Here is a 23,780-nt window from a genome sequence, read left to right on the forward strand (position 1 = left end):
GTTTATACTACAGTGACTGTAACTTGATTAAAAGAACAGTTCGACACTTTTTGCGAAAAACACTCCTTGCTTCCTTGCCATGAGTTAGATGAAAAGACTGACACCACTCTCATGTCTGTGTGTTCAATATGAAGCTGGAGCTAGTAGCTAGCTTAGCACAAAGATTGGAAACAGGGGGAAACAGCTAGCCTGGCTTTGTCCGAAGGTACCAAAATCAACCTGCAAGGCAAATAAACATATTTTCCCAAATATCGAACTATTCCTTAAGCACTGGCTTTTCACAACCCAACAAGCATTGCATCACTGGTTCCAGTAGAGTACTGCTGGCTCACGTTAGCTATGTCCCAATACCGCACTACATACTTATTCTAAACAGGATTTGCGGGATTACAGGATTTTACCACAGAAAATAAAAATATAAGTATCTTTAGAAAAACATTATGCTGTCTTTTTAACAAAACAGTCATAACTCTAGGTCCACTTACTGGCTTTTCTGGAGCTTTCAACCGCGGTCCTTATCAGCATACTGTCCCCATAATCAAACATGAACTTTCACAAAAATTCATTGAAAATTTAAAAATAATAAAGTACACTGATTTGTTCACTAAGAGTGAATTATGAAAATAAGTACACAGTACATACTGTATACTACTAGTATGTATTATGGAATTGGAACAGCGATACTGTCTAATAGACCTTTTTCACAGCATTTTGACTTGTGACATCAGGAAAAGCACAAGTGATACTATTAACATCAATACTGGCTCTGTTCCATTTAGGTGTCACTGTAAGCCTAGCCAGTGAGCAAGCATACACCAGGGCCCTGAAACTTCTACACCTAAATGGAATGCAGCCATTTTTGTTTTAATTACACCTGTGGTTTTCCTGCTATGTCAAAACGTCTGATATGAAAACGGTCTATTTACTAATTTAGATCTATTGGACGCAAAATACATGTAAATAAATGCTTGAGGGATCAGTATTCAAAAACCATCCCTTGTGAATTATATAGCCCTGCTGCTTTAAATCTTTTCAGACAGCAATGAATATTCAACCAATCAAATTGAACACTTCCAAAACATATTTCAATGTAATTCTGACGATCAGTGGCACTTTCTTCCTGTATAGCTACTAGGTCATAGATGGAAAAACTATGAACACTTACACAATATGCAGTATATCTGAGTGATCATTTGGGGAATTAAATAACAGGAATAATTGGCCCACAGCTCTGTTAATTTGAACCAATGTATTGGTTACTCTCTGGAAGGAGCCTACAATTGTAAAACAGTATTAAACTTGAAGAATATAAGACTGTAAAGGGCATCTCCAGTACTGTGGCGTACGTCCTTGCTGTTCTTATCAGTGTCCTTGGTACCTGCTCAGGTCTTTGGAGTTATCATTGTAATTCCGGCTACATGGTATCAAAATGCTCTCTTTCACTTTCTTTCAGCTCTGTTTGCCCAAGCTGCAGCGACAGATGTTTGAATGTCAGTACAGATGTCTATGAGATGACTTAAACTATGTAAGACTATTCATGTCATGTACAAACACTCAGTCACTGTGTTCGCTCACTCTCAGTCGCTTATGTAACTCCTTGGGACTCAGTAGAGCTAGTTTTCTATCCTCACAGCTAGTTAATTATCGTTAATTACACTCACCTGGCATCCCAGGTGTAAATCAGCCCCTGTTTAGATGGCTGAAGATGAATGAAAAGCAGCACAGCTGTGCAACCCGAGGTCCAGAATTAAAAACCACCGATGTAAACCTCACATTCTACCGAGAGGGAATTAGTCATTCCTAAGGAACATAACCCATCTGCGATGTCCAGGGCATTGCAGGAACTATTCTGAGATGAAGTACCTTTTTTTGGAACACCCAATTTCCTTCACCCTGCCTCATCTACTTCTGCAGTCTGTGATTTTAAATTTTTTTTCCAGCTCTTTAAGAACACACTCAAACTCACTTGTGTTCCAGTTCAGCTGTTGCCCCTGTCAAAGTGCACATTTCATGACTGAAAACTGTAAAAATAATGGGTCGACAAAGCTGTTTCATTCCAAAGGTTTCATCAAATCAAATTGGAGCACTCATTATCCTATAATCCACTGTATGCCAGTCAATTATTTAATAGTGCGGTCAGATAGTTCTTGTCAACTTGTAAAGTCAGGAGATACCATGTGGCCATGTCATATTTATGAGTTAACTGAGATCAGGGGACTGGTACAAACTCAACAAGTCCTCCAAATTAAATTAACTGTCCTCCAGAACGACACATAGAAGCATTTTCTGCTCTGACACCCCTATCGGCAGGATGACATAATCCGTCAGTGCCTTCCAAAACCAAATCACACAAATCACCAATGCTAATATAAAGCCGTTTCCTGATCTTGCACAACTATAGTTAAGGTTTGGTTAGGTTTAAGCAAAAAAATGACTTGGTTAGGGAAAGACCATGGTTTTAGTTAAAATAACTACTTGATTAGAGAATCATCATGGTTTGGGTTGAAATTACAATTGTGGTCACGGTTAGAAGAAACCAATGTTGACTGTCAGTAGGAAACGGGAAGCGAACAGCGACCTCTAGTGTCCATTGTGCGTAAAAATGAAACGTCACAACTCGTACTATAAACTAGGCTATTATGGGGCTTGCCTGACTTCATTTGACTTCCTGGTCACTTTCCAAATGGAAAGGACTACACACCATTTGTGTAGTTATCTGTGGGGCTAAACTATCTTATCTGGAAATGATGTGCAGGTTCAGCCCACCTGCCTTAAAGGTCCACTGTGTAACATTTGTGAGGAGCTAGTGGCAGAAATGGAATATAATATTTATTTAATATTTATTTGTTGTTTTCATTAGTGTATAATCACCTGAAAATAAGAATCGTTGTGTTTTCATTACCTTAGAATAAGCCGTTTTTATCTACATAGGGAGCGGGACCCTTTCCAAAAAGGTCGCTGTGTTGCGCCGCCATGTTTCTAAAGTAGCCCAGAATGGACAAACCAAACACTAGATAGGGCCGTTCGCGTTTTTCTTGAGTTTCGCGGCCACCGTAGTTTCTCCTACACACTTAGAAGGGGAGGGTGAGGCGAGTGGTATTCAAATGGTTGCAAACTGCAATTTCACTGCTAGATGCCACTAAATACTACATACTGGACCTTTAAGTCCTCTCAAGGCTTGATATATTCATAGGCCTCAACCTTCACAGATTTGGTTTGCATATGTAGGTGGAGAGAACAATATCAACAGCAACAGCTTCTCCCGTCACAAAAGGAAATATATCTTGTGGCTGTATAATACTGTAAATAGGTAACTCTGCTTCTTCTAAAATGGATATTTCCATGTTGTGAAACATCGGCATAAAATAGACAGTCTAGAAAGCAGCTACTGTACTGTGATCTTCAATATCTCTATGTGACAATAACTCCCATCCTTTTTAGACAGATATCCACAAACGTACAAAAGAGACTACACTATCAACAGCATAATTGCTAGATGCCACGCATCTCTAATAGATGACTAACTCAAACTGAAAACATGGCTCAATAATTTACTAAATTAAAAGCCAGCTATTCGATGCTATCTCCAGGTCTCTTCTAAAACATTTCATATGAAGAATTACCAAAAAGATGTACATAAGACCACCTTCTATTAAGAATCTGTCCCAGTACTAAGATTTCTTTTGTTACATGGGGCTTAATACAGAACTGCATTACTTTCGATGGAGCTGCTTGGGAGATAATGAGCAAATGAAATAGTGAAATATTCTTACATTCTCTCCTGGGCTAACCTCTAGTGACAGAATGTATTGGGAACATAAACTATTGCTGATTTTGGATAAGCTGAATGGAGCACTGTTTGGGGTGTTTATAGTGCAGAGATAAAATACAGAATTTACTGCTCTATGAAAGGGCAACAGCTATGCAGACAGGCAAACAAACAGGGAGGTCTGTCTTTGTAGCTGGTAGCTCTCTGATCTTGGTGCCGTAGTGAAGGCAACCTTAAAAAAAACATCCAAGGCACGGGGGAGCTGTAATGCATTGATTGTTTTTTATCTTTGCAGCCACGTCATTATAAAGGCATTTTAACTTCTACACTACTTCAGTGTACCTCGGACCTCTTTAAAGGGTTGTTTCTTCTACAGTGCCAACATCACTAAGCTACAGTGCTTACTACAAAACACTCCTCATTGTGTTTCTGATGTAGCTAAGGACTTCTTGGTAGCCTCTAAAGTAGCTCAGAAAATCCCCAGGATACCACTTTGAAACACATTTGCTTGGAGGACTAATCTCAGGTGAAAACCAGGCCATGCATTTACAGCATATGTGAAATAGCTTCTAGTTCTACTACTGAACATTTATAGAAGGAACAATTTCCAGTGATTTGCAGTGGTAATTCTGATGCCATCGACAACTTCTTCGATGTTGCTACATTTTGTTTCTCTAAAAGCAACCTATAATAGCTAATTCATTGTGATGGCTTGGACAAACACCCTGTGGTATTATCCCCAATTTCGTTATTATTTTTTTCTGTAATGAGAGGCAACAAAAGATAGAGTGAGACAGAGAGAAAGAAGAAAGACTCTAGAGAGATTTGATGTAGGCCAGTATATGTGGGCTCAATTGCGGGAGTCTGAACCACCAACAGCCCACCAATTTAATCTCCAATTTACAGATTACAAATGAACACCGTATATCTATGTGAGTGGGTTGGCTACAATAACATATATTGTTTCCATTTCTGTAGTATTACTACGTTTCACTACATTGTACAATACCCTGGAGACAAATAATAGCTTAAATCCAGATTTTTAAAAGTACAAACATCACATTAGAATACTAAGGGTACGGTATATTCCTACACGAAAATTGTAGAGCTATCATAGGAGATCAAAGTCCCCAAAGGACAACAATGTCGCTATAGATGTCCAAATATGAGTAATAAAGTAATACTACAGCAATTTCTTTATTTCTGATGGAAGGAAGTCTGCATGTCAGCCAACAGCCTCTCACCCGATCATTCTCCCATTCATTATCTTGAACCCTAAATAGCATTTTAAAATTATTTAATATTCACTCTACAGACTGCCATGGCAACAGCTGTTTCTACAGTGGTATTAACATTGCTCCTCCATTGAAGTCACAAGCCTGGCTCCAAAGTGACACCGGATGTTGGAAAACAATGCAACGTGGGCTCCACCTAGTGGTGCCTGGAAAGAACTTACTAGTATTTAAAGTGCTGCACACAGATGTGATGAAAACAGAATATATAAAGCAGCACATATTCACGCATCAGCAAGTTCAGGTGCATATCACAGATGTGAAATTGTAGTTTGTCATACTGACAACTTTGGTAAGGCTGACCGGTAACTGAATGGTCACTGCTTTTTTCTTTGCAGTTACTGTATTATATCTATCAAAGAGCAACCATGAAACGCCAGCTGCTTACTTCAAGTACCTGACAATTTGAGCAACACATTAATACCTTAAATGTAGAATTAAAACATAACCTTCATACAAGTTGCAGAGGTGATGTCTGCTGTAAACACAATACAGATGAAACAACATTCTAACTTCCTATTTGGTGGACTACATGGGGAAAAAGGCGCTGTTGGATATTTATGACTATACAGAGATCAAGGACAGAGTGAGGCCAAAACACACAACAGAACAACCTTTTGCAAATACAAAGTGAAGACTTTATTGAAATTAAGGGTCTATTTTATCAAAAATTTTCAAGTTTTCAGGACAAGCAGCAACAGTGCAATCAGTGACAAAGATAATTCTCTGTAATCAAGACATACATATAAAACATAACTACAGTCAAAGACAGCAAAAGCCAGTTTCAAGTATTGTGAAAAGTAACAAGGACATACACACACACAAAGCAACAAGCAAGGCCATTTCATACTTTTAACATGTCAATGGTCAATGCAAGTTATTCTATACAAAGTTCTAAAAATATACAAACATTAATTATATCGCTGCCAGCACCAACCTAACCCAACATTTCTCAGAATGTGAATGTTCCTCTAAAAAAAGGAAAACATTTTTGTAATAGGCTGTTAGGTAACATATGAACATATGATGAGGTGTACCATGCAACAAATGTTACACTCCTCTTAACAATACTTTCCATTTGATGTAAAAATGCAATATAATTAAATTAAAGAGGTTCTATTGCATTTTCAACCATCTGGGTTTCATTACCTTTTGAAACCTGCATTATCTGGCACTTTACATTTTCAGTTGCTACCCTGCCCTTTGGAAGAATACTGTAGGGTTTTTTCCAAACAGCATGTAAAATGTTTTTGGCCCTATACCACATTAATCATTTAGATCTATGAAGCCCACTTTTCACTGGGGTGTAACCAGCTGGCTAGATAGTGTTTCTCGTGTTATTGTGTGTCCATGGAGGAGTCATCAGCGCATCCCATAATCCTCTGCAACTCCTGAATACAGGGCACAATTGACTGGCTGTGCAACTGAGCGATCTTCAACCTAGAGACAGAGCAAAAGAAGAGTTATTTGTTAAGACAGGTTTCATCTAGATGCCTTCTCAATTCTATTAATGCTAACAATGCAGCATTTAGGTTTTCTGGGGCTGATGAACGGATTACCAAAACCAACTACAACTAAAACACTGGGCACCAGTAAGAAAATGTTAAACCTATGAATATGATAGCATCTAGGTTTTATAGCTCATCAAGAGACTAGGTAGTTGGCACCAACAGAAAGCACATTTGTAGCTAGCAAGTTTACTTTACCATCTACCTCAGAATGGAAGCAACCATCATTTTGGAGGTTATACTCTCGTTACTTTAGCTCCTAAAATAATCAAAATGACTGATAAGTATACACAAACAGATTTAATTATGCATCCCAGTCAGAGCTCAAGTAAACACCTGGGTGGTGAACAAAGTGGAACTTTTAGCAAGGAGATCCAGCTAACTTCCTCAGGGGCTGGTGTACCAACCCAGGGCTAAAAGGTAAGTTAACTTACATTCAACAGGTAGCAAGACAGGACTCCAGCAGGATGCCCATGTTGCATTGCTTCAGCTGGATATTTAAGTCGGCAATAGGTAGCTAACACGTCAGCGAGGAGAAAGTGGTAAGCCGATAGTGAAAGTTTCAGCTGTGAATTTGTTTTGATTTTTTTCTGCCTTAGTGGTCAAAAATGTGTAACAAAATATTAAAGGGTAGTAATTTACAAAAAGCTAAGATTTGCTGTAGCCTGATTTCCCCAATAGACTGAGTTGACCTATTTTGTTTAAGGATCAGGTTATTGTTCAGAAGTATGTCAGCAGTAAACATTTCGTTAGAGCCACAAAATAAATGGAAACTTTATTAGTGTACAGACGCACCACTTAGTTTCTGGTTCACGCTGTGAACTTAAGATGTGTGCATAAAGGCAAAACACTGAAATAAAATCACACACCTAAATCATGTTTGCATGATCATTTCCTTGTTGAGTATTGCCTAAATCTGATTATAATGGATATATAATTAGTGTGCATATTGACACACTATCAATGTATGTACTGTTTAAGATCTATATGTGGACTGTTCACAGGCCCTCAATGTTACCTTCTGAGCAGCTCGCGTCCTCTGTTGGTTTCAGGGTGGTAGTGCTGGAGAGCAGTGAGGCTGTGAGCTGCCAGAATGCTGTAACACTGTTCTCGGAGAGCGTTATGGTTCGCTGTATCCCACTGCGGCAACTCGCTGGTGTAGCGCCACGCCATCATTGTGTGCTCCAACACAGCATCCCACTCTTTGTTCCTCAAAAGAACTTGGCCCCACTCCTGACACGAAACCTGAGGGGGAGGATAAGGAGGTAACGGATTAGGATGACACAATGAAACACTCAACTCACAGAGCCACACAGAGGTAACATATGGAGCAGTTTTTAATACATACAGTGACAAATTCCCTTTGTGAAGAAAAAAAAAAGTTCAATAAGGAAGAGCAAACAACTCCTTTTAAAAATCTAAAATAAAATTTTCCTCATCAACTTCCTACAAATGAGAAATAAACAGTACACAAGAAAAATTAAATCTGCGGGTCTCCAAAAAGTGTAATTTATACAAACATGCTCTTACACCTCTGGTACTCACTTTGAATGCCACCAGGTGAGGATATGCCTTTCTGTAGCAGTGAGCGTCCCTGTTCGAGCCAAGCCGTGAGTAGGGTATGGATCTGTAAACATTTGCTTTCTTTAGTTGCAGGTCTTCCTGGAGATACTTCAGGTCTGATGCCAGGATCCTGGGCTCTTGGCTCTAGGACACAATACAACACATATTTCATATTATTTTCTGTGTGGTGAAGGCTCAGAGTTGAGTAGTATTTTATTTTACATCTTGGCTACTAAAATTCTGCTTTGGATGAAAAATTTCCCTTCTTATCTTATTAATACGGTCAAAGGAAATGGTCAGGATGCATACCTGTTCAACTAAGATGAGGGATCTGATTAACTGTACAAGCTGCTGTTTGGAGAGGGGGGTATGGTGTTCATTCATCTTCTCACACTGCTCCTCTATGCCCCCACTCCACAACCCACCAATGGACAAGTCCACTGCAAAACAAAGGGATATGATTAGGACAATAACAGACCACAGCAAACAAGGGCAGGGGGAAACCAACAATCACGGTGGGGTTGTATTTCCAGTAATTAACATAAAAAGGGCCTTGTCAGCAGTTGGTAATTAGTGGCAGGTAAAAGCAGAACAGCTTTTACTGCTCTGAACATTGTTCTTATTTCATTGATGTAAGCTGTCCCATTCCCTAACGTTAAATGGCAAGGGAAACAGGAGTGGACAATACACTGAAAACCACCTGTCTTTACACTCACAAGCTTCTTTTCCATTTTGCTTCCTATTGTGTCAGCTCACACCACACATTAGTTTTGCAGGTAACTGATAACGGTTTCGCTTTGTACTTACATGACCGCACACGATTTGTGTTTGTAGTTGTGTTTCTCCCCCTTGGAAGTGGAGATGGAGCCAAACGAGCACTTAGAATTTCTAGGTAGGACCTCCTCATTCGAGCTGTAAAAATGTGGAAATTAAAACTTTGTCACCCAAAGATTAACTTAACAACAGTAACTCGTGTTAATATTTCCTACAATGTTATTTGCTATACACAGTATAAAGCGCACCGAATTAACCGACTGTGAAATGGCTTTTAATGTAAAATGGAACGTTATACCCCCATCATTTTTGAAAGGTTGACGTAGTTGTCCACATTAAAGTTACTGTTGGTGATATATTATCAACTGACTGTTAATCCTGGGCGCGCGCGCGCACTTGCGATAACATTAGCATGATAGCAAAGTGGCGCCTCCTCCCGCACAAAGAATTTAACGTTACAACAATTGTCGCAGCTAAAAAAGAAAGTTGTAATTTTTCCAGACTTACCAGCAATTTTGGGCTGTGGAGCAGGTATTTCCACCAACGCACGTCGTGTCTGGCACACAGCTGCCATTGTGACCAAACTAAGTTAATCGGTTAAGATATGGAGCTAACTACCTGCTAGTAGCCAGTGACGCTACTGTTAGCTAGCTGAACTTTAAATCCCACGGGGTGCCCAACAATAACTTTTCCACAGTAGTAGTTTGGCTTCAGCTGGTTAACTCGCCAGTCAGCAGCTCCTTCAAAGTCGTCAATGCCGTTTTCGAGCTCGCCAATACCCACAAAACAAACTTGTTTGAATTTAATTAAGCGATACAAAAAGTCCCCACATTTGTGAAGCCTGCCGAGGTGGAGGTAAGGAGAAACTAACAACTTCAGTCTGCTGCTTCATCAGTACAATGCTGATGAGGCGCGCGACACGAGTTGCCGCGCGGGCGTGGTTTGCCGCATGTGCCGCCCTGATTGGTAAACGTAGCAGCATGTGTAGAACAGGCGCCCAATATGCAAATGAGGTGGCCGCTGTCCTCCCCCACACCTCCTCTGCTGTTTGGGAAAGAGATCACGTGAACACACGCTCGCGCACGCATGGACACTTTAGTAAGTGCGCGCGGCCACATTATAGTGTTAAAATTGTTTTTATAAAATTCTTTATGTTGCCCTCATATAATTCAAATCAGTTACTTGACAGAGATAAGAGGATGTTCATTTTTTCATACATATGAAGCATAAACTGCAAGTACCCCTATTCTCTCATTCATTTTGTGTCTTATCAGAATTTTGATGCTGCTAAAACAAAAATTTAAACTCATAATGTCAATATTATATCATATTTGCATACTAACCAAGCCCTGTGCTTGGCAGTATATTTTCCTTGTTTTAATGCTTGCCCACTAGCCTGGACCAGGTCAAACTGTTGATCTTTTTGAATTCCTTGTTGGGATAATATCAGGTGCAGCTTGAACTACTGCATGCCATTTGCTGGGGATTCTTTTCTCAGTCTTGCACATTTTACTGTACTAAGAGGGATGCTTGACAACTCATACACCTGTATTCTCTGGATAAAGGGCAGTCTTTCTGAGCAGGAGTGGAACTGACATGAATGAATTATATGAACACACACACACACTGACAAAAATGATAATGGCGTTCATGTCATGCAGGCTAAATGAATGCTACAGTTATGTCAAATTGCCCCTTATAATATCTACTAAGGGCCAACATTTAGACACAATAGGTGCTTGAAAAGAACATAAAAGGCACCTTGAAATTTCATCTCTACTGCATCCTGAATGCACGTAATAACCAAATCTCTAGATAAACTAGATAAAAATATGACTAAAGAAAAAATGTTTTAATAGATGTGCATGTTACATTCAGCTTGAAAAGTGGATGGTTCATTCAACAGCCTCATAACCAATATGTTTGTATGAATATGATCAAAATTGATACTTCTGCAACATGCATTATATATTGACATGATAGCTTTGATGTAAGAAGACAGTAGTAGTTTTATGAAATGCATTAAAATTATTGGCTGTTGTATTTTTATTCTGAGATGGAATAATGCTCAGAACCCATCGGTGGTGATTGTATGTTACAGTGAACCATTCAACCCAAAAGACACATGGTAAGAGACAAAAATATCTATAAAATGTTTTTTAATAGGTTGGTGGATTATTGAAAAACAAACAGGAATTGAATTTCTTGTCAAGAGACATAACTGCATCTTGATACATTGTGTGGAATAATAAATCATTCAAGCACAGAACCTATTCCAAAACAGTTGATAATAAAACACAAAAACATAAAAATAATTAGATATAATTAACACAGTGGTCAATCTGAAATATGTCTTAAATTAAAAATTTTCTAAATTGATAATATTATAGCATTAATATAGTTTTAGATATTTTGTTTTTTGGGGAATAGTTTATTATTTACTGTTTATTATTCTTATCTGAAAATAACCTACATGGTAAAATATGAAGCAGTGTTAAATGCAGTGCAATTTTAGTGTCCCTGTATTTTCTACATTTCTAACAACTTTTCCTGTCATCTTGCAAAAAAATTGTAATGTAACAGGGTTGAAATCAGTTCACTTTTACACGGTCAATTCAAGAAATTCAACCTAATATTTATCGTGTGAATAAAATGATAGCAACAATTTCCTCACTGGACTGACATGTGACACATTTTTACCTTTCTACAGGTAAATTATTATAATTACAATTATAAATATCTGTAGTAAGACTGCACTTTATGAACTGATTGAACTGAAAGTGAATTCACTCCAGCCCTGTACAATATTAGAGCAAATTAAGCAGAATACTCAATGGCTTCTTGAAACTGCTACGGCAAATAATATAATTATATTGTATTTATGTACATTATATACATTTTTAAATAAGTTACATAATGCACAGGTAAAAGGGTATCTATTAGGTACATATCATATTACAAAGGTCTGTGACAGTATGGCTTTGTAAATATACATTACGATATTGTCATCAGAAAAAGCAAGTGCGTTCAGTTAGGACTGCCTTTCAGCATCTTACTCATTTTTCAGTGTGGGTTTTATGTAACTTTAATGTCTAACTGCAACAAGTCTTACACTTTATTGATTATGATATGGAGACCGTCCAGATCTTATATGAAAAATATGACTCTTCCAGCAGACTCAAAAATAACAAGATGCTTAAAGACAGACTTCTACTGACTGTGTAGGCCACACTATAAAGCATAAGGAGTAGCCTCTACTTGCTAAGCAGTGTTTTAAGGGAGCGGGTGAGTGCGTTAGCAATGGCCGACATGGTACTGGAGTGGCGGACCAGGGCTTTCACACTGTGCTCCCCTGGTGCTCCCACAGCAGCAGCCTCAGCTGCTTTGAGCAAACAGATATAGTTCATAACAACCTCGTCAACCTTTGCCACAACCTCTCTCTGTTGGTGTGAGGCTGAGGCTCCAAGCCCCCTAACCAGACACATACAAGCTTCGCAGAGACAGCATAGCACCTGGAAGCTACAAGTTACAGCTAGCAGCATCTCCTCAGGACTACCGTGGGCCTGTGCCATCCTCCGGCATGCCCGGCCTAATTCTTTCGACTCAACAGAGAGGAGCTGCTTGTACTGGGATACATCCTGGAGAGGCATCTGGGCTCCACGATCGCAGCGACCTACACTGGATCTCACCAGTGCAATGAGCTCACTGGCATCACGGCGCACATCAGTGAACCCAGAAGGGAAGCCATACATGCGGTCCTTGAGTGCGTTGATTCGTGCAAGACGGTCACTAAAGCTCATATTATTGAGGACCTCCCCATACAGCTGCTCCTCAGCTGCATCCACTGCTGAGCCATAGGGCAACATGGCTGATGAAGTGCCACCGTCATTATCAATATTCTTCCCACCACGGCTTCGTCTGGGCCTTTCCCACTCAATCTCATCCTCTTCGCCCTCACTCTTACGTTTAAAGAAACAGTAGCTAAAAGGTCCATTGCATCTCCAGGGACTGGTGTCCAGTTTTTGAGAGCCCTTCATGTGTTTAGCATCTTTCTGCAATGGTAACGCCACAGATGCCCTTCTACTGTCTACCCTACAGCCTGTAGACCAGCACGTGGTGTGGGAAGATACAGAGCCTTGGGAGTAGCTCTTGGAGAGCCGCTTCCTTGTTGGCCTCCGCTGGACTTTGGTCTCACCTTGCTGGGGCACAGATGGTGACAAGGGCTGCTGGCTCCGGCTTCGGGTGGGCTTATCAAACAGAACTTCCACACTACCAGAACTGGCAGTCACATTGCTGGAGCTGCGTTTGAGCTCCCGGCCCCGCTGCAGGTTACTGCTGAAGGGATCTGTCTGTGACAGGGTTGGGGCAACAGCCTGAATGTGGTTCTGATTCTGCCGGGACTGGCTGGAATGGATGGAATCCTGTGTGCATCCTGAGTTGCTGGAGCCAGCATTGGCTTGCATGGGAAGAGGCAACGGAGGAGGAGGAGGTGGTGGGGGAGGTGGTGGAGATTGTGGGTTGGGAATTGGAGATGCAATGCAAACCCTAGTGCCAGTAGATGCCTGCCTGATAAAAGCTGAAGGGTGGTCTCCCCTTCCGAGTGAGATGGTGTTGAGGTCTGCTCGTTGACCACTTACACTGGGGGCAGCAGAGAAACAAAGAGAATCATTAGGACGAGGAGACTGACGAACTGCATGCTTTGCCCGCGGGTCTGATCTGAACCAGTCCTCTGTGCTGCCACTAGGTTGGCTTCTTGATCGAGGTGGAGGACGATTAGTGGTACCCCCACCCTCGCGGTTTCCACCTGTAATGAATCCCCCCTCACGGCTGATACAGCCTTCTCTCTTATACAGTGACAGGAAATGATCTGGGTCCATACCACTCCTCTCTAGTTCACTTTCCAGGCCAGAAAAGGAGCTTCTCCTCTCAGCAGTAGCTGGCCTGAAATCTAGACTGTCATTCCGTCTCTGAGCATGCATGTCAGGACTTCTCTTGAGTTTGGCAGGAAGTGTTGCAGAATGGTATGACCGTGGATTTTTATTTGCCAGCTGCATGGTAGCTGCATTAGGGGTTATTAAATTTGGGCTGAGGAATGGGGATGATATGGAGGAAGGCATACATGGGCAGCGAGCAATGGTGTTTCCCCTATTCTTAACCATTTCAACAAGCTGAGGGTTGCTAGTGATAAAGCGCCTGGTGTCCTTTTTCACTGCCCCTCCCATGCCTGCACTGTGCAGCTTCCCTCCCTGATGCATCTGGCTGACTGTTAGATAGTTAATCAGTTGTCTGTAGGCCTCACTGCCTTCCTTCTGGTTCATCCCCTTAAAACAAGCCTGCTGTTTAGCATGCAGATCATTGTGGGGCCTCTTGCTTCCAGTACCTGTGGTCTCTTTATGCTTAGACGGTGTGGCTGAGGAGGGGCGGCCTGGTTCAGCCCCGGGAGCAGGAGGGTGAATGTTGGGCAGCATTTTCCGAAGGAGCGCCGGGTCTGCATGAGGGTGGAGGTCTTTTCCCTGAGTGCTCTGGCCAGTTATACTGCGAGGGATTCCAGGTTTGTTATCTTCATAGTTTAGCACTCTGAGTAAGGAGGAGGAGGAATTAGAAAGTGGGTGCCTTTGCAAATGGGGGTGTTTTGATTCAACCGCACCAGGGCCAAGTGGTGAGTCAGTTGGGGTTGCACACGCACTACTGTTCGTGCTGCCACCAGCATCCAGTGATGAGCACAGAGAACCCTGTAGTGAACTGTGGGCTTCTCCTTGCAAATTTGAAATCCTTTTTGCTAGATGGTACTCACACAACCTTGCAACACTCTGCTGTCTAGAAATCGGCTGATGGTCACTTTGTATGTCCGATCCCTGGTCTGACCCACCTGATCTGGATTTCTTGGTTGGGGACAGCAATGATGCTACAACTAGATGTTCATCTTGCTCAACGACGGCAGCTCCATTATCTTCACCACAGTCCCCCAAGGTGACAACATCCGACAGGCGATCAGAGGTAGAGGAAAGAGGGCGGGGAATTCTGTGATGGTCACAGGGGAGGCTGTTCATTCCAAGGCCCTCGGCTGCAGAATTTTCTGCCAAAAAAGAATTCTGTCTTCTTTGACTTTCCCCTCGCTCACAGAATGAGGTGCGCTGGTCCAAGTCCAGACGGCTGCGGCTCCCACTACTCTCACCTCGATGCCCTTCCCTTGTGCTGAAGGTGTTATACTTCCCACTGGAGTCTGCAGACTTTCTGTGATGCTTGCCTCCTGGTGTGGTGGAACTTGGGCGCTGGAGAGTGGATGCGAGGTTAGTCTGGGACCTCACCTCCAAGCTGTCTGGCCCTGATGATGTGGTGTCCAACTGGGGACTCTGTCTTGGAGGAACTGCTGGAGGCTGAAGATGACGTGTTGGACTACGGGGTTTCTTTTGTATTGTTCCTCCTGTGCAGGGTGAGACAGGGAATTCTGTTTTCTCCTCAAGTAAAGGTTGGTACCCTTCCCTTGTGGCCACCAGAAGACGCATGTGGCTCTCACTGAGCCTGTGAGTAGCAGCCAGTTCAGAGATTTCAGTCATCTCTGAGGAGTTGGTCTCATTGCCAGAATCTGAGGACGACTCTGGGCTAAAGCCTCGAGATGTGTAAACACCTAGAAGATAAGAGATACAAAGTTAAACATGGGTCATTCAAGTAAAAGTTAACTTCTGTTAAATGTGTACTGTTTTAAATATTACACAGAGCTATGATCATATTTGCAATTAATGAGATGGCACATTATACAAATAGTTTCTGTTCTGTTTGGGAGTTTGCTAACTTAAAGGGGCAAGTGGTCACAGAAAATTAAAGCTAAATGGTAAAGAGAAAATGCATTAAAGACAAAAAATAACTCTAAATGATGAGACTGTAAACACAGGATTTATTTCGGGTGGGTTACGCTGAGTAAAAAGGTCTTAAAACCAATGCTAAACAAAGACATAAATGATGGTGATCAAACATTACTGTGCTTGCATTAGTATTCAACAGACCTGGATTGTTACTATTGGGTGGTGGCGGGGGAGGCCTCTGTTCAGAGACAGACAGAGCCTCCAGTGCCTGTAGAGTGTGCATGACCGCATTCTCCAGCCTTCTCTCCCCTCCCCTGCTCCCTTCCCCCTCCCCGTGTGTTGGAATGGCATCAATTAACGATACTGGGATATCATCATTGTCACGCGTGCTTAGTGGCCTTCCCTCGGGTGCTGTGTCCTCATCTGAACTGTCCCGAAAGCCTGGTGGTGGAGCTGCGATTGCAAGGTTGAGTGTCTGCAGCAGTGTGTCGTCTTCATCATCGTCAACGCCGTAGTCTCCCTCAGGAGGGGGCAGTGACGTCAGGTCGATGATGTCGTCAGTAGAACCAGAAAGTGTTAGAAAGGTAGCTTTGCTGGCTGCCGTGGCTAACCCTCCTCCTTGGTTACCACAGTTTTCATCTCCTCCTCCTCTGTTGTCACCCACTGGTGTCCCCCCTGTGGAGTCTTCTTCGCAGGAAGCATCGTCATCATCCTCTGCATCGTCCGTTGTGTCACGATAAAACAGATCCCTTAGCAGTGGCTCCTCACCACCTTCCTCACTTATAATGTTACTATAGACATGCGTCAGACCGCTGAACTGAAATGGCACCCTATGCTGTGGTCGAAAGTCTGTGTTGTTGTGCAAGTAGGGCGGTCTGTGCTCGGGTACCTCAGGACTCTCCAGCAGTCTTTCATAGCCTAAGTTCTTAGCCTTGTTCAACGGTGGGTCCCCTCCAAAAATAAATGACACTTTGGCGCTCCGAGGTGAGTCTTGAGGTTTGTGTCTGGTAGCAGGTGGAAGAGGAGGGGGCAATGGACTTCTCCGTGTCCCAAGATCTCTGTCAGGGTTTTGGGGTTCATGGAAGTAAGGAGAGATGCTGTTTTCTCTCTGCCCATTGTCTGAATACTCAGAGTCCCTGTTGTAGACTTCTCCCTGGCTGGGTGATGGCTCCTCATTGTCCCCCAAAGATGTGCTGTATGGCCACTCCAGGACACGATCCTGACCTGCAGACAGCAGAAATACACAGGTCTTATTACTGTGTTTTATATTTAATGTTGATTAAATGTTAATGGGGCTGCCTCCTCTTCACTAGACTCTTGAGTGGTACACTTTTGACTTTTGAGATTTTATGCTGCACTGTAAAGCATCAATTTTTAAGCCATTTAATCCAACCTAGAGTAGTTTTCAACTTCTCAACTGGTTTTAATGGTATTCTGCCAAGACAAAGATCTTGCCACTTTCTGCCACTTTCTGTTTCTACAACATTCACAACACAAGTAAAACTGTACTGGAAAAACACACATTTTCTCACCCAAATTTCACTCGTTACAAGAAAAGATTTAAATACTGACTAAACTTTGAACTGGTTTTTGCTGTGCAGTGTGCATTTCTACTGCATCTCATGGACAAAGGCTTTGTCCAAACATCTGCCCTACAGACATAATTTTATTACTTTTGCTGAACAAGAGCAAATAGCTTTAATCCAAAAATATTACCTACTGCCACATAGTCTGTTATGTGAGATTGCATTTTTGTATAAACGAGTAGCATAACTTGGAGGGACCTGTGCTTTCATTAATTTCTTTTAATCCAAACTATCTTAACCAGACACACATACATGCACACGTAATAAATAATAACTCACTAGTGTCATCCCCTCCAGTGCTATTGCAGTGGGGCATGCTGAAGATAGATCTCCTTGAGTCCACTAGGAGGCGATAGTAGCCTGCTGTTATACAGGCCAGGTTCATTGCATCACTCGACTCCATGATCAGTGTGATGGGCTGTGAAAAAAGAAAGGAAGGGAGGGTGGAGGGAGGGAGGGAGAACAAACAAAAAAGAAAGAAATGAAAAACATGCTATAATTTTTGTAGGACAAAAATCCTATTTGCAGGTGCTTCTGTTTTCAGACAGAGCTGTGCTTACCCTGACATCCAGAACATGCAGCTCCAGTCGGACGTTGGTCTCATCCTCAGTGAGGATCTCAATGCGGTTTACATGGCTGAAGTCAGCCAATAGGGCCACTAGGTTGGTCCGGGTGTTGATGACGTGACTGATGCCGTAACGTGGGCCCACTAACAGTGTCACCTCTGTCTGTTTATCCCCTTGCTACAGAAAGTAGTGTGTATACATACAACAGTTAAAAGTAATTCAAAAACAAATCAGCTATGTCAAACTTTTGTCCTAAAAGATTTTAACAGTCACAGACATGCGGTTCTAAACCAAACTCAAGTTTGTTTTAAAACTTTTACAAATCCTTTCCAGAACTAATGACCTTACCAAAAGTATTGATTTGAACTCCCTCCCTCCATAGAGTCTGAGTTCACTTAGGTACCTCAGGTAATGCACCTTAGCCTGCAAAGCAGTCAGCTGCACAGAGAGAAGTGAAATACATTAGTAAGCATCCAAAACGAAATCACTTCAACCTGAACAGACAAATTTGTCGTCTAATGTCAGGATGTAAAGCACTCTCAAGCCATTTTGATCTGGACCACTGATTTTCCATTATATCCCATCATATAATTTAAATCTGATCAAAATCTGACGAGCTGCTCCACTGCAGTGCTCTTTATGGCTTGCTTGTGTGGATGTGTGCCTCTCATGCCATTTAGGGTCAATGGGATTTTCAAAATTCAAACTTGAAAGCACCAAAAATGTATTTCTACAAAGTACTGATGCTTTCACGGCAACGAGACATATATATCTAGGACCTGACACGTTTTATATATTCATTGTTAATTCTTCACTTCTATACAACGCAGATGATGTTTTTAATTTACCCCTTGTCTTATTTATATGCAACTGGCATTTTAAAAAAATTGATTTTGTGTTTTTGAGTGTCCCTATATTTCAGCACCACATGCTCAGGGAAGGCAATACATTTGTAATGAAAAATCAGTTGAATAAAAATTACTAAAATTATGTATATATGTGTCATATATCAAGCTGCCTTTACAACCACTTACAATGCTCATCAGACTTTTATAGTACACTATATCTTCTGTACAGTCTCCTGATGTTACACCTAAATTTAAGAATTCGTCTAGTCCACAGTATAATCCAGTAATATTTGAACTCACCATCAGTCTCAGAAACAAAAGGCTAATGGGATGTCTGACCTTGCTAGTTGAAAACTAGACATCTCCATTAAAAAATTATTTTGTTTTTATGAAATTCTTGCTCAATCTTAACCACCGCATTTCCACAAAACTGAGTGAGCAGCCTCTTTTGGTGAGGGCTGAGTGATGACTTCAAGACTGTAATGAGAAAGCTAATTTGGAGTGTCAGTGTTTTGAATTGCATGTCAGTTCATTGGTGCTGCTTGGCTGTATGACTCCCTAATGAATAGACTGGATATCAACTGCCACTGTGAATGCAAATGATTAGCCAGCACATCATCCTGTTCGGGCTTGGAGGGATAGAGATCAATATCCCTCCAGTAAGTCTTCCATTTGATAGACACTGTACACGCGTATATGGAGTTCATGTGTTTAGCTTGAATTACATTCCTTCATCCACTACATGAAGCTAGGTAGATTAGGTATTAGGTAGATTAAGTTGGGCGTAGAGCAATGCTATTTGCCTGCTGATGAGTGATGTTGCCCAAACGTTCAGCTTCAGTGAATGCTTCATGGCTCATAGACTGCATACCTTGTAAGTCATTTTTAGAATACATACATGATTTTACTTTCTGTCACTCTTTTAAATATGGTAATTCTTCAACCAATCACAGAGGAGCTTGACCTATATTAACACTGTTGGTCAAAAATGAGCAGACAGCTATAAACATACCCTCATGAATACACTTTCGACCTTATTATTATGTATGTCAGCTATGAGATGTAAAAATGAAGGGAAGGAGGAGATTTTTTTAACCTGCAATGACCCCTTTATGTCTGATTTATGAATTTAGTTTAGTTTAATTTCACCCTGAATATGCATGGTATTTTATAGTACAAATACAGACACACAGAGAGCTCAGATACACTGAGAGAATTGGGATGTCATACAATGATTTGAAAAATGGTTATCTGAAAGAAAAAAGGCTAGACTTCACCGAATTTAGAGTCAGACCCAGAGATCTGGCAACTTGTTATTCTATATTTTTCATATTGTAATACATCTCATAAAAAAAGCAAAACCAGCAATGTGTTAATTTTTTCTTTCCTACTTCCCTGGCCTGTCTGTGGCACTCACGCCCCACGCTCATTTGTTTCTACTGAAGATGTAAATCTTTAAAAATGGGTCAAAAATATATAGTGTCATTTTTAGAAAAAGGCTAAGTAATTTCCTAAAACAGCTAGGCTCTGTAGTTCTTAGAAGTAAGGATTAATAATATTCAGCAAGGGTTAATACATATTTGGTGCTCTAGGGATCGACTCAAAATAAACTACCCATGTTCATCGCAATGAAGGAACATGCAATATTGTGGCTCATTCACAACCACAGCAGGACCCCACAAGTGGAGTGTTGTTGGCTTAACACATACACACTTTTCAATATACGGTACTTTTTTTTTTTGCCTCATCCAGAAGCACTTTTAATTCAATTTGGAAGAGTTTGTGTCTTCTCCGAGATTAAAATAGCACCCCTGTATTCTAATTGTCTAACTGAGATTCACTTGCAGCTAACCTTATTTGCACAACAGCTGATAGTAAATCACTCGCTGAAGTTGAAACTGTTGCGTGGGTAAATTTTGTTTTAGTGTGCTGCTGATTTGTACGTGTCACAGAGTGAACAGACCAGCAGCAGCCTGTATCATTAAAACAGTTTCACAAAGAGCTAAAAAGTTCAGCTGAAGTTGGATCAGCGGCCCCTGACTGGGACGTGTGTGTGAATATGCATATCTTATTATGCACACAGTTTGACAATGCATTATACTTGTTATTCACATTAGCATTCAAGGTCTAGCTCGACAAAGGGTCTTAGGTTGACATGGGTGAGAACCTTTACAAGGTTGAGCATGGCAGCGATGCTATTTTAGGATACTGCATCAGAAAACAGAGAGACAGTGTGTTTGGGCGCATGTGTGTTTGTGTCAGAAGTTTATTAACAAGGGCAAAGAAAGACAAAGACAGCTGCTTACTTTTTTCCCTGGAGGCACGAGGTTCTGGTTGGTTTTGAGGATGTGTGTCAGAGCCTTCTTGATGTTTTTCTCCTTCATGCTGGACAGCACGGCCGGAGGCAGGAACAGCGACAGACCCCACTCCTTTCTGTTGAGAGGAGATTGATTTCAGCATATAGTCACCTTTGGAAGAAAGTACTGCCACCAGACCTGGGTTAAATACTTGTAGTCAAAAGCTAGAAATTGGATGATGTTTACTCTCAGACAAGCTGTCAGCTACAGAACAGAAGAGCTTTCCCTGTGGAAAGTGCTTCCTCAACAAGACCTCATTTACAAAATGTACTACTAATGAACTAATTACGTTTCTGTGCTGAAATATGCCAATAAAAGCACAAAATCTAAAAAAAACTGTCAGCAATTTGGCAAGCCATGTTGATAATGTTGCATTGAATTTGTTTTAGTAATATATTTTTTTTTAGTTGGGTAATTTCTGCATCATAATTAAGCAATTAAACAAGTGTTTCTCCTCTTGTGGCGACAGGTAGACTGTACATGACTCGTACGAGAGATCTGGACCACTCGTGAGTTTCGCTGGTACCTAAGAAGAAATTCTAAAAACGAGAAAATCAGTGCATGACACAAATTCTCTTAAATCACTCATTTGTGCAATTTCATTAGAAATCTGTTCGTACCCGTGGTTCTTGCATGAGGCCCAATGGTTGGAGGCCTTGTTGATATTTCTTTAGATGATGTGATTTGAATGTTTAACCAGGAAACTATGGTTTGCAAAAGATGTCTCCAATCAAGGAGGGAAAATAGGACAATGAACTCATCTATCCCTGATAAACTTCTGTAAACCCATCTCATTTATTAATGATGGAGCAGCTCCAGGCTGTACAACAGTTTAACATTACAGATCAGAACAGCGTGTAGTGTCAAAAACACACGCGTACCCACACACAAACTTACTGGATGTATTTGAAGGAGACCTTCTGGCTCTGTCTGGTTGTCATGGTGAGGATGTACATCTGCAATGCAGCCAATCGTAGTGCAGCATCGTACTTCAGCTCCGGGCCGAACCGCTCCAAGACCACATCGTTACAGCTCTACGGCAAAGCAGGAAGCAGTCTTACATAAGGATCCCTAGGTTAGTTTTTGGGGCTTGTGAAGTGCATTTTTCGTCTCTCCATCGAGCAATGCAAGCAGCAGTGCATCCCTGCTGAGCTGAAATAAGTCGTTGTCAACCTTTGTGGCTTGAGATTCCTTCAAAGGGATACCAGTCCCCGATGAAGGACTCGGAAGCACAAAATGGTGAACTCTGACAAGAAAAGATGATCAGCTTTCCTTCTCTCAGGCTATTTCACTTGACTAATTATCAAAGGAATCCTATGGGGAAACATTATTATTTATTATTTTAGAGAGTGCTTTTTACAAGTGTGGGTTTATTTGAGGACTCTATTTGCAAATGAGGATTTTGTCTTGATAGGATTCTGTATCCATCTGAGTAACTTTGTTAATTACCAAAAATCATTTCCAAACTATCTGGTAGATTGTTCCGCTCTCAAAGCCGACAAACAATTTTACACTCATTTTCATTATTCACCTATTTCAGGATTTTATTTTATTAGAGTCAAGAGGTTTTAGTTAATGGAATAATCAGAGTCAGTTTTAGAACTTTGCTGGTCATTTGCTCACCTGTACATAGAGGTATTCAAATGCCACAGCGTCTCTCCGGAGCAGCTCCACGGGGTCCCTGGGCACAAAGCTGACTCTAAAGAAACACTTCATCTTGTCAGAGCCAGGCCTCTGGGTCACCTGGGGACACAGAGGAAGGAGACAGGAAGGGAGAAAGAGATAGAGGGAGGGCGATAGATGAACAGAAAGCATTTACACATGCAAAGATGAAGAAATAGCAGTGGAAAAAAAAAATCTGGTTTCTGCTACAATGCAATCAGTAGTGGTGTAAAGGTGGTATGTGTAATTTTATAACATCAATTAAATAAACATGAACGCCTGTGCATCTAGTTTCATACAAAGCACACGTGGGTGTGGCCGAGAAAGTCAAGTCAAGAAAGTAAAGAAGATTTCAAAAATACGTCGCTCAGCTGAATTGTGAATTTGTGATTGATATTCCAATCATGGGCATGGGGTTTCATCAAGAACCAGGCATAGTAAAATAAGAAGTAGTTGGCAAGTATTAATAGCATTAATGTCAGTAGTAGATGTAAAAGTGGGAGGAGGAGGTATACTTGTACTGGAGGTAGTAGCAGTAGTAGTAGTAGCAGTAATACAAGTTACACTAGCAGTAGAATAGTAATGTTATCTGGTAGTAGTGGTGGTTCTAACAGTAAGCCTGTGTTACAAGCTGGGGGCATGGAGGATGTGGGCATTTTCCAGGCAGGAAGGGTGTTGCATTATGGGAAGTGTTTTTGGAGCTTGACTCATACTAGGAAGTGCAATACAAAATTGTTGGAGTATTAGCAATACTATGCTGAAAAAAAAAGTGTTTAGGTATTATCAGCAAAATATACTTAAGCATCAAAAGTAAAAGTGCAGCAGTGGCAATGGCTCCTGTCAGTGTTATGTCATAGTATCTTATTTTAGGTGATTAATTGTTACTGATGCATTGACGTGTAGCAGTATTTTAATGTTGTAGCTAGAGAGGGAGCTGAGAGTCCTCTGGTTCCCAACCTTAAAACAAAGCAACTTCTCCGTGGGACCTCTCCTCACAGATTTTTAAGAGGCCTGAAAGGCTAAAACCATCCAGTATTTCACAAGAAAAAAAG

The 23,780-nt window shown here is 41.2% G+C and overlaps 2 protein-coding genes across 9 annotated transcripts in view; both read right to left on the reverse strand.

Moving 5' to 3' along the window:
• Positions 1-5,676: 5,676 nt before the first annotated feature.
• LOC122872343 lies at positions 5,677-9,873 on the reverse strand. The gene is made up of 6 exons (XM_044188448.1): positions 9,414-9,873; positions 8,940-9,044; positions 8,442-8,572; positions 8,115-8,276; positions 7,588-7,814; positions 5,677-6,501 (listed from the first exon to the last, which is right to left on the reverse strand). The coding sequence occupies exons 1-6, from the start codon at positions 9,478-9,480 to the stop codon at positions 6,399-6,401; spliced, it is 795 nt and encodes a 264-aa protein (XP_044044383.1). The 5' UTR covers positions 9,481-9,873; the 3' UTR covers positions 5,677-6,398.
• A 1,175-nt stretch (positions 9,874-11,048) lies between these two features.
• LOC122871878 (FERM and PDZ domain-containing protein 4-like) overlaps positions 11,049-23,780 on the reverse strand; it is a 76,756-nt gene continuing 64,024 nt past the window's right edge. For 7 of the 8 annotated variants that reach the window (XM_044187402.1, XM_044187401.1, XM_044187404.1 and 4 more), the window contains exons 9-16: positions 22,690-22,809; positions 21,964-22,100; positions 21,016-21,142; positions 18,210-18,299; positions 17,856-18,038; positions 17,575-17,713; positions 15,911-16,933; positions 11,049-15,534 (exon numbers count right to left, since the gene is read on the reverse strand). In XM_044187402.1, coding sequence (XP_044043337.1) covers positions 12,161-15,534; positions 15,911-16,933; positions 17,575-17,713; positions 17,856-18,038; positions 18,210-18,299; positions 21,016-21,142; positions 21,964-22,100; positions 22,690-22,809 — 5,193 coding nt within the window. In that variant the 3' untranslated portion in view covers positions 11,049-12,160. The remainder of the gene's footprint in view (positions 15,535-15,910; positions 16,934-17,574; positions 17,714-17,855; positions 18,039-18,209; positions 18,300-21,015; positions 21,143-21,963; positions 22,101-22,689; positions 22,810-23,780) is intronic. The other variant, XM_044187408.1, reaches the window with a different exon arrangement.

Source organism: Siniperca chuatsi, linkage group LG24 (assembly GCF_020085105.1).
Source record: "Siniperca chuatsi isolate FFG_IHB_CAS linkage group LG24, ASM2008510v1, whole genome shotgun sequence".
Lineage (NCBI taxonomy): Eukaryota > Metazoa > Chordata > Actinopteri > Centrarchiformes > Sinipercidae > Siniperca > Siniperca chuatsi.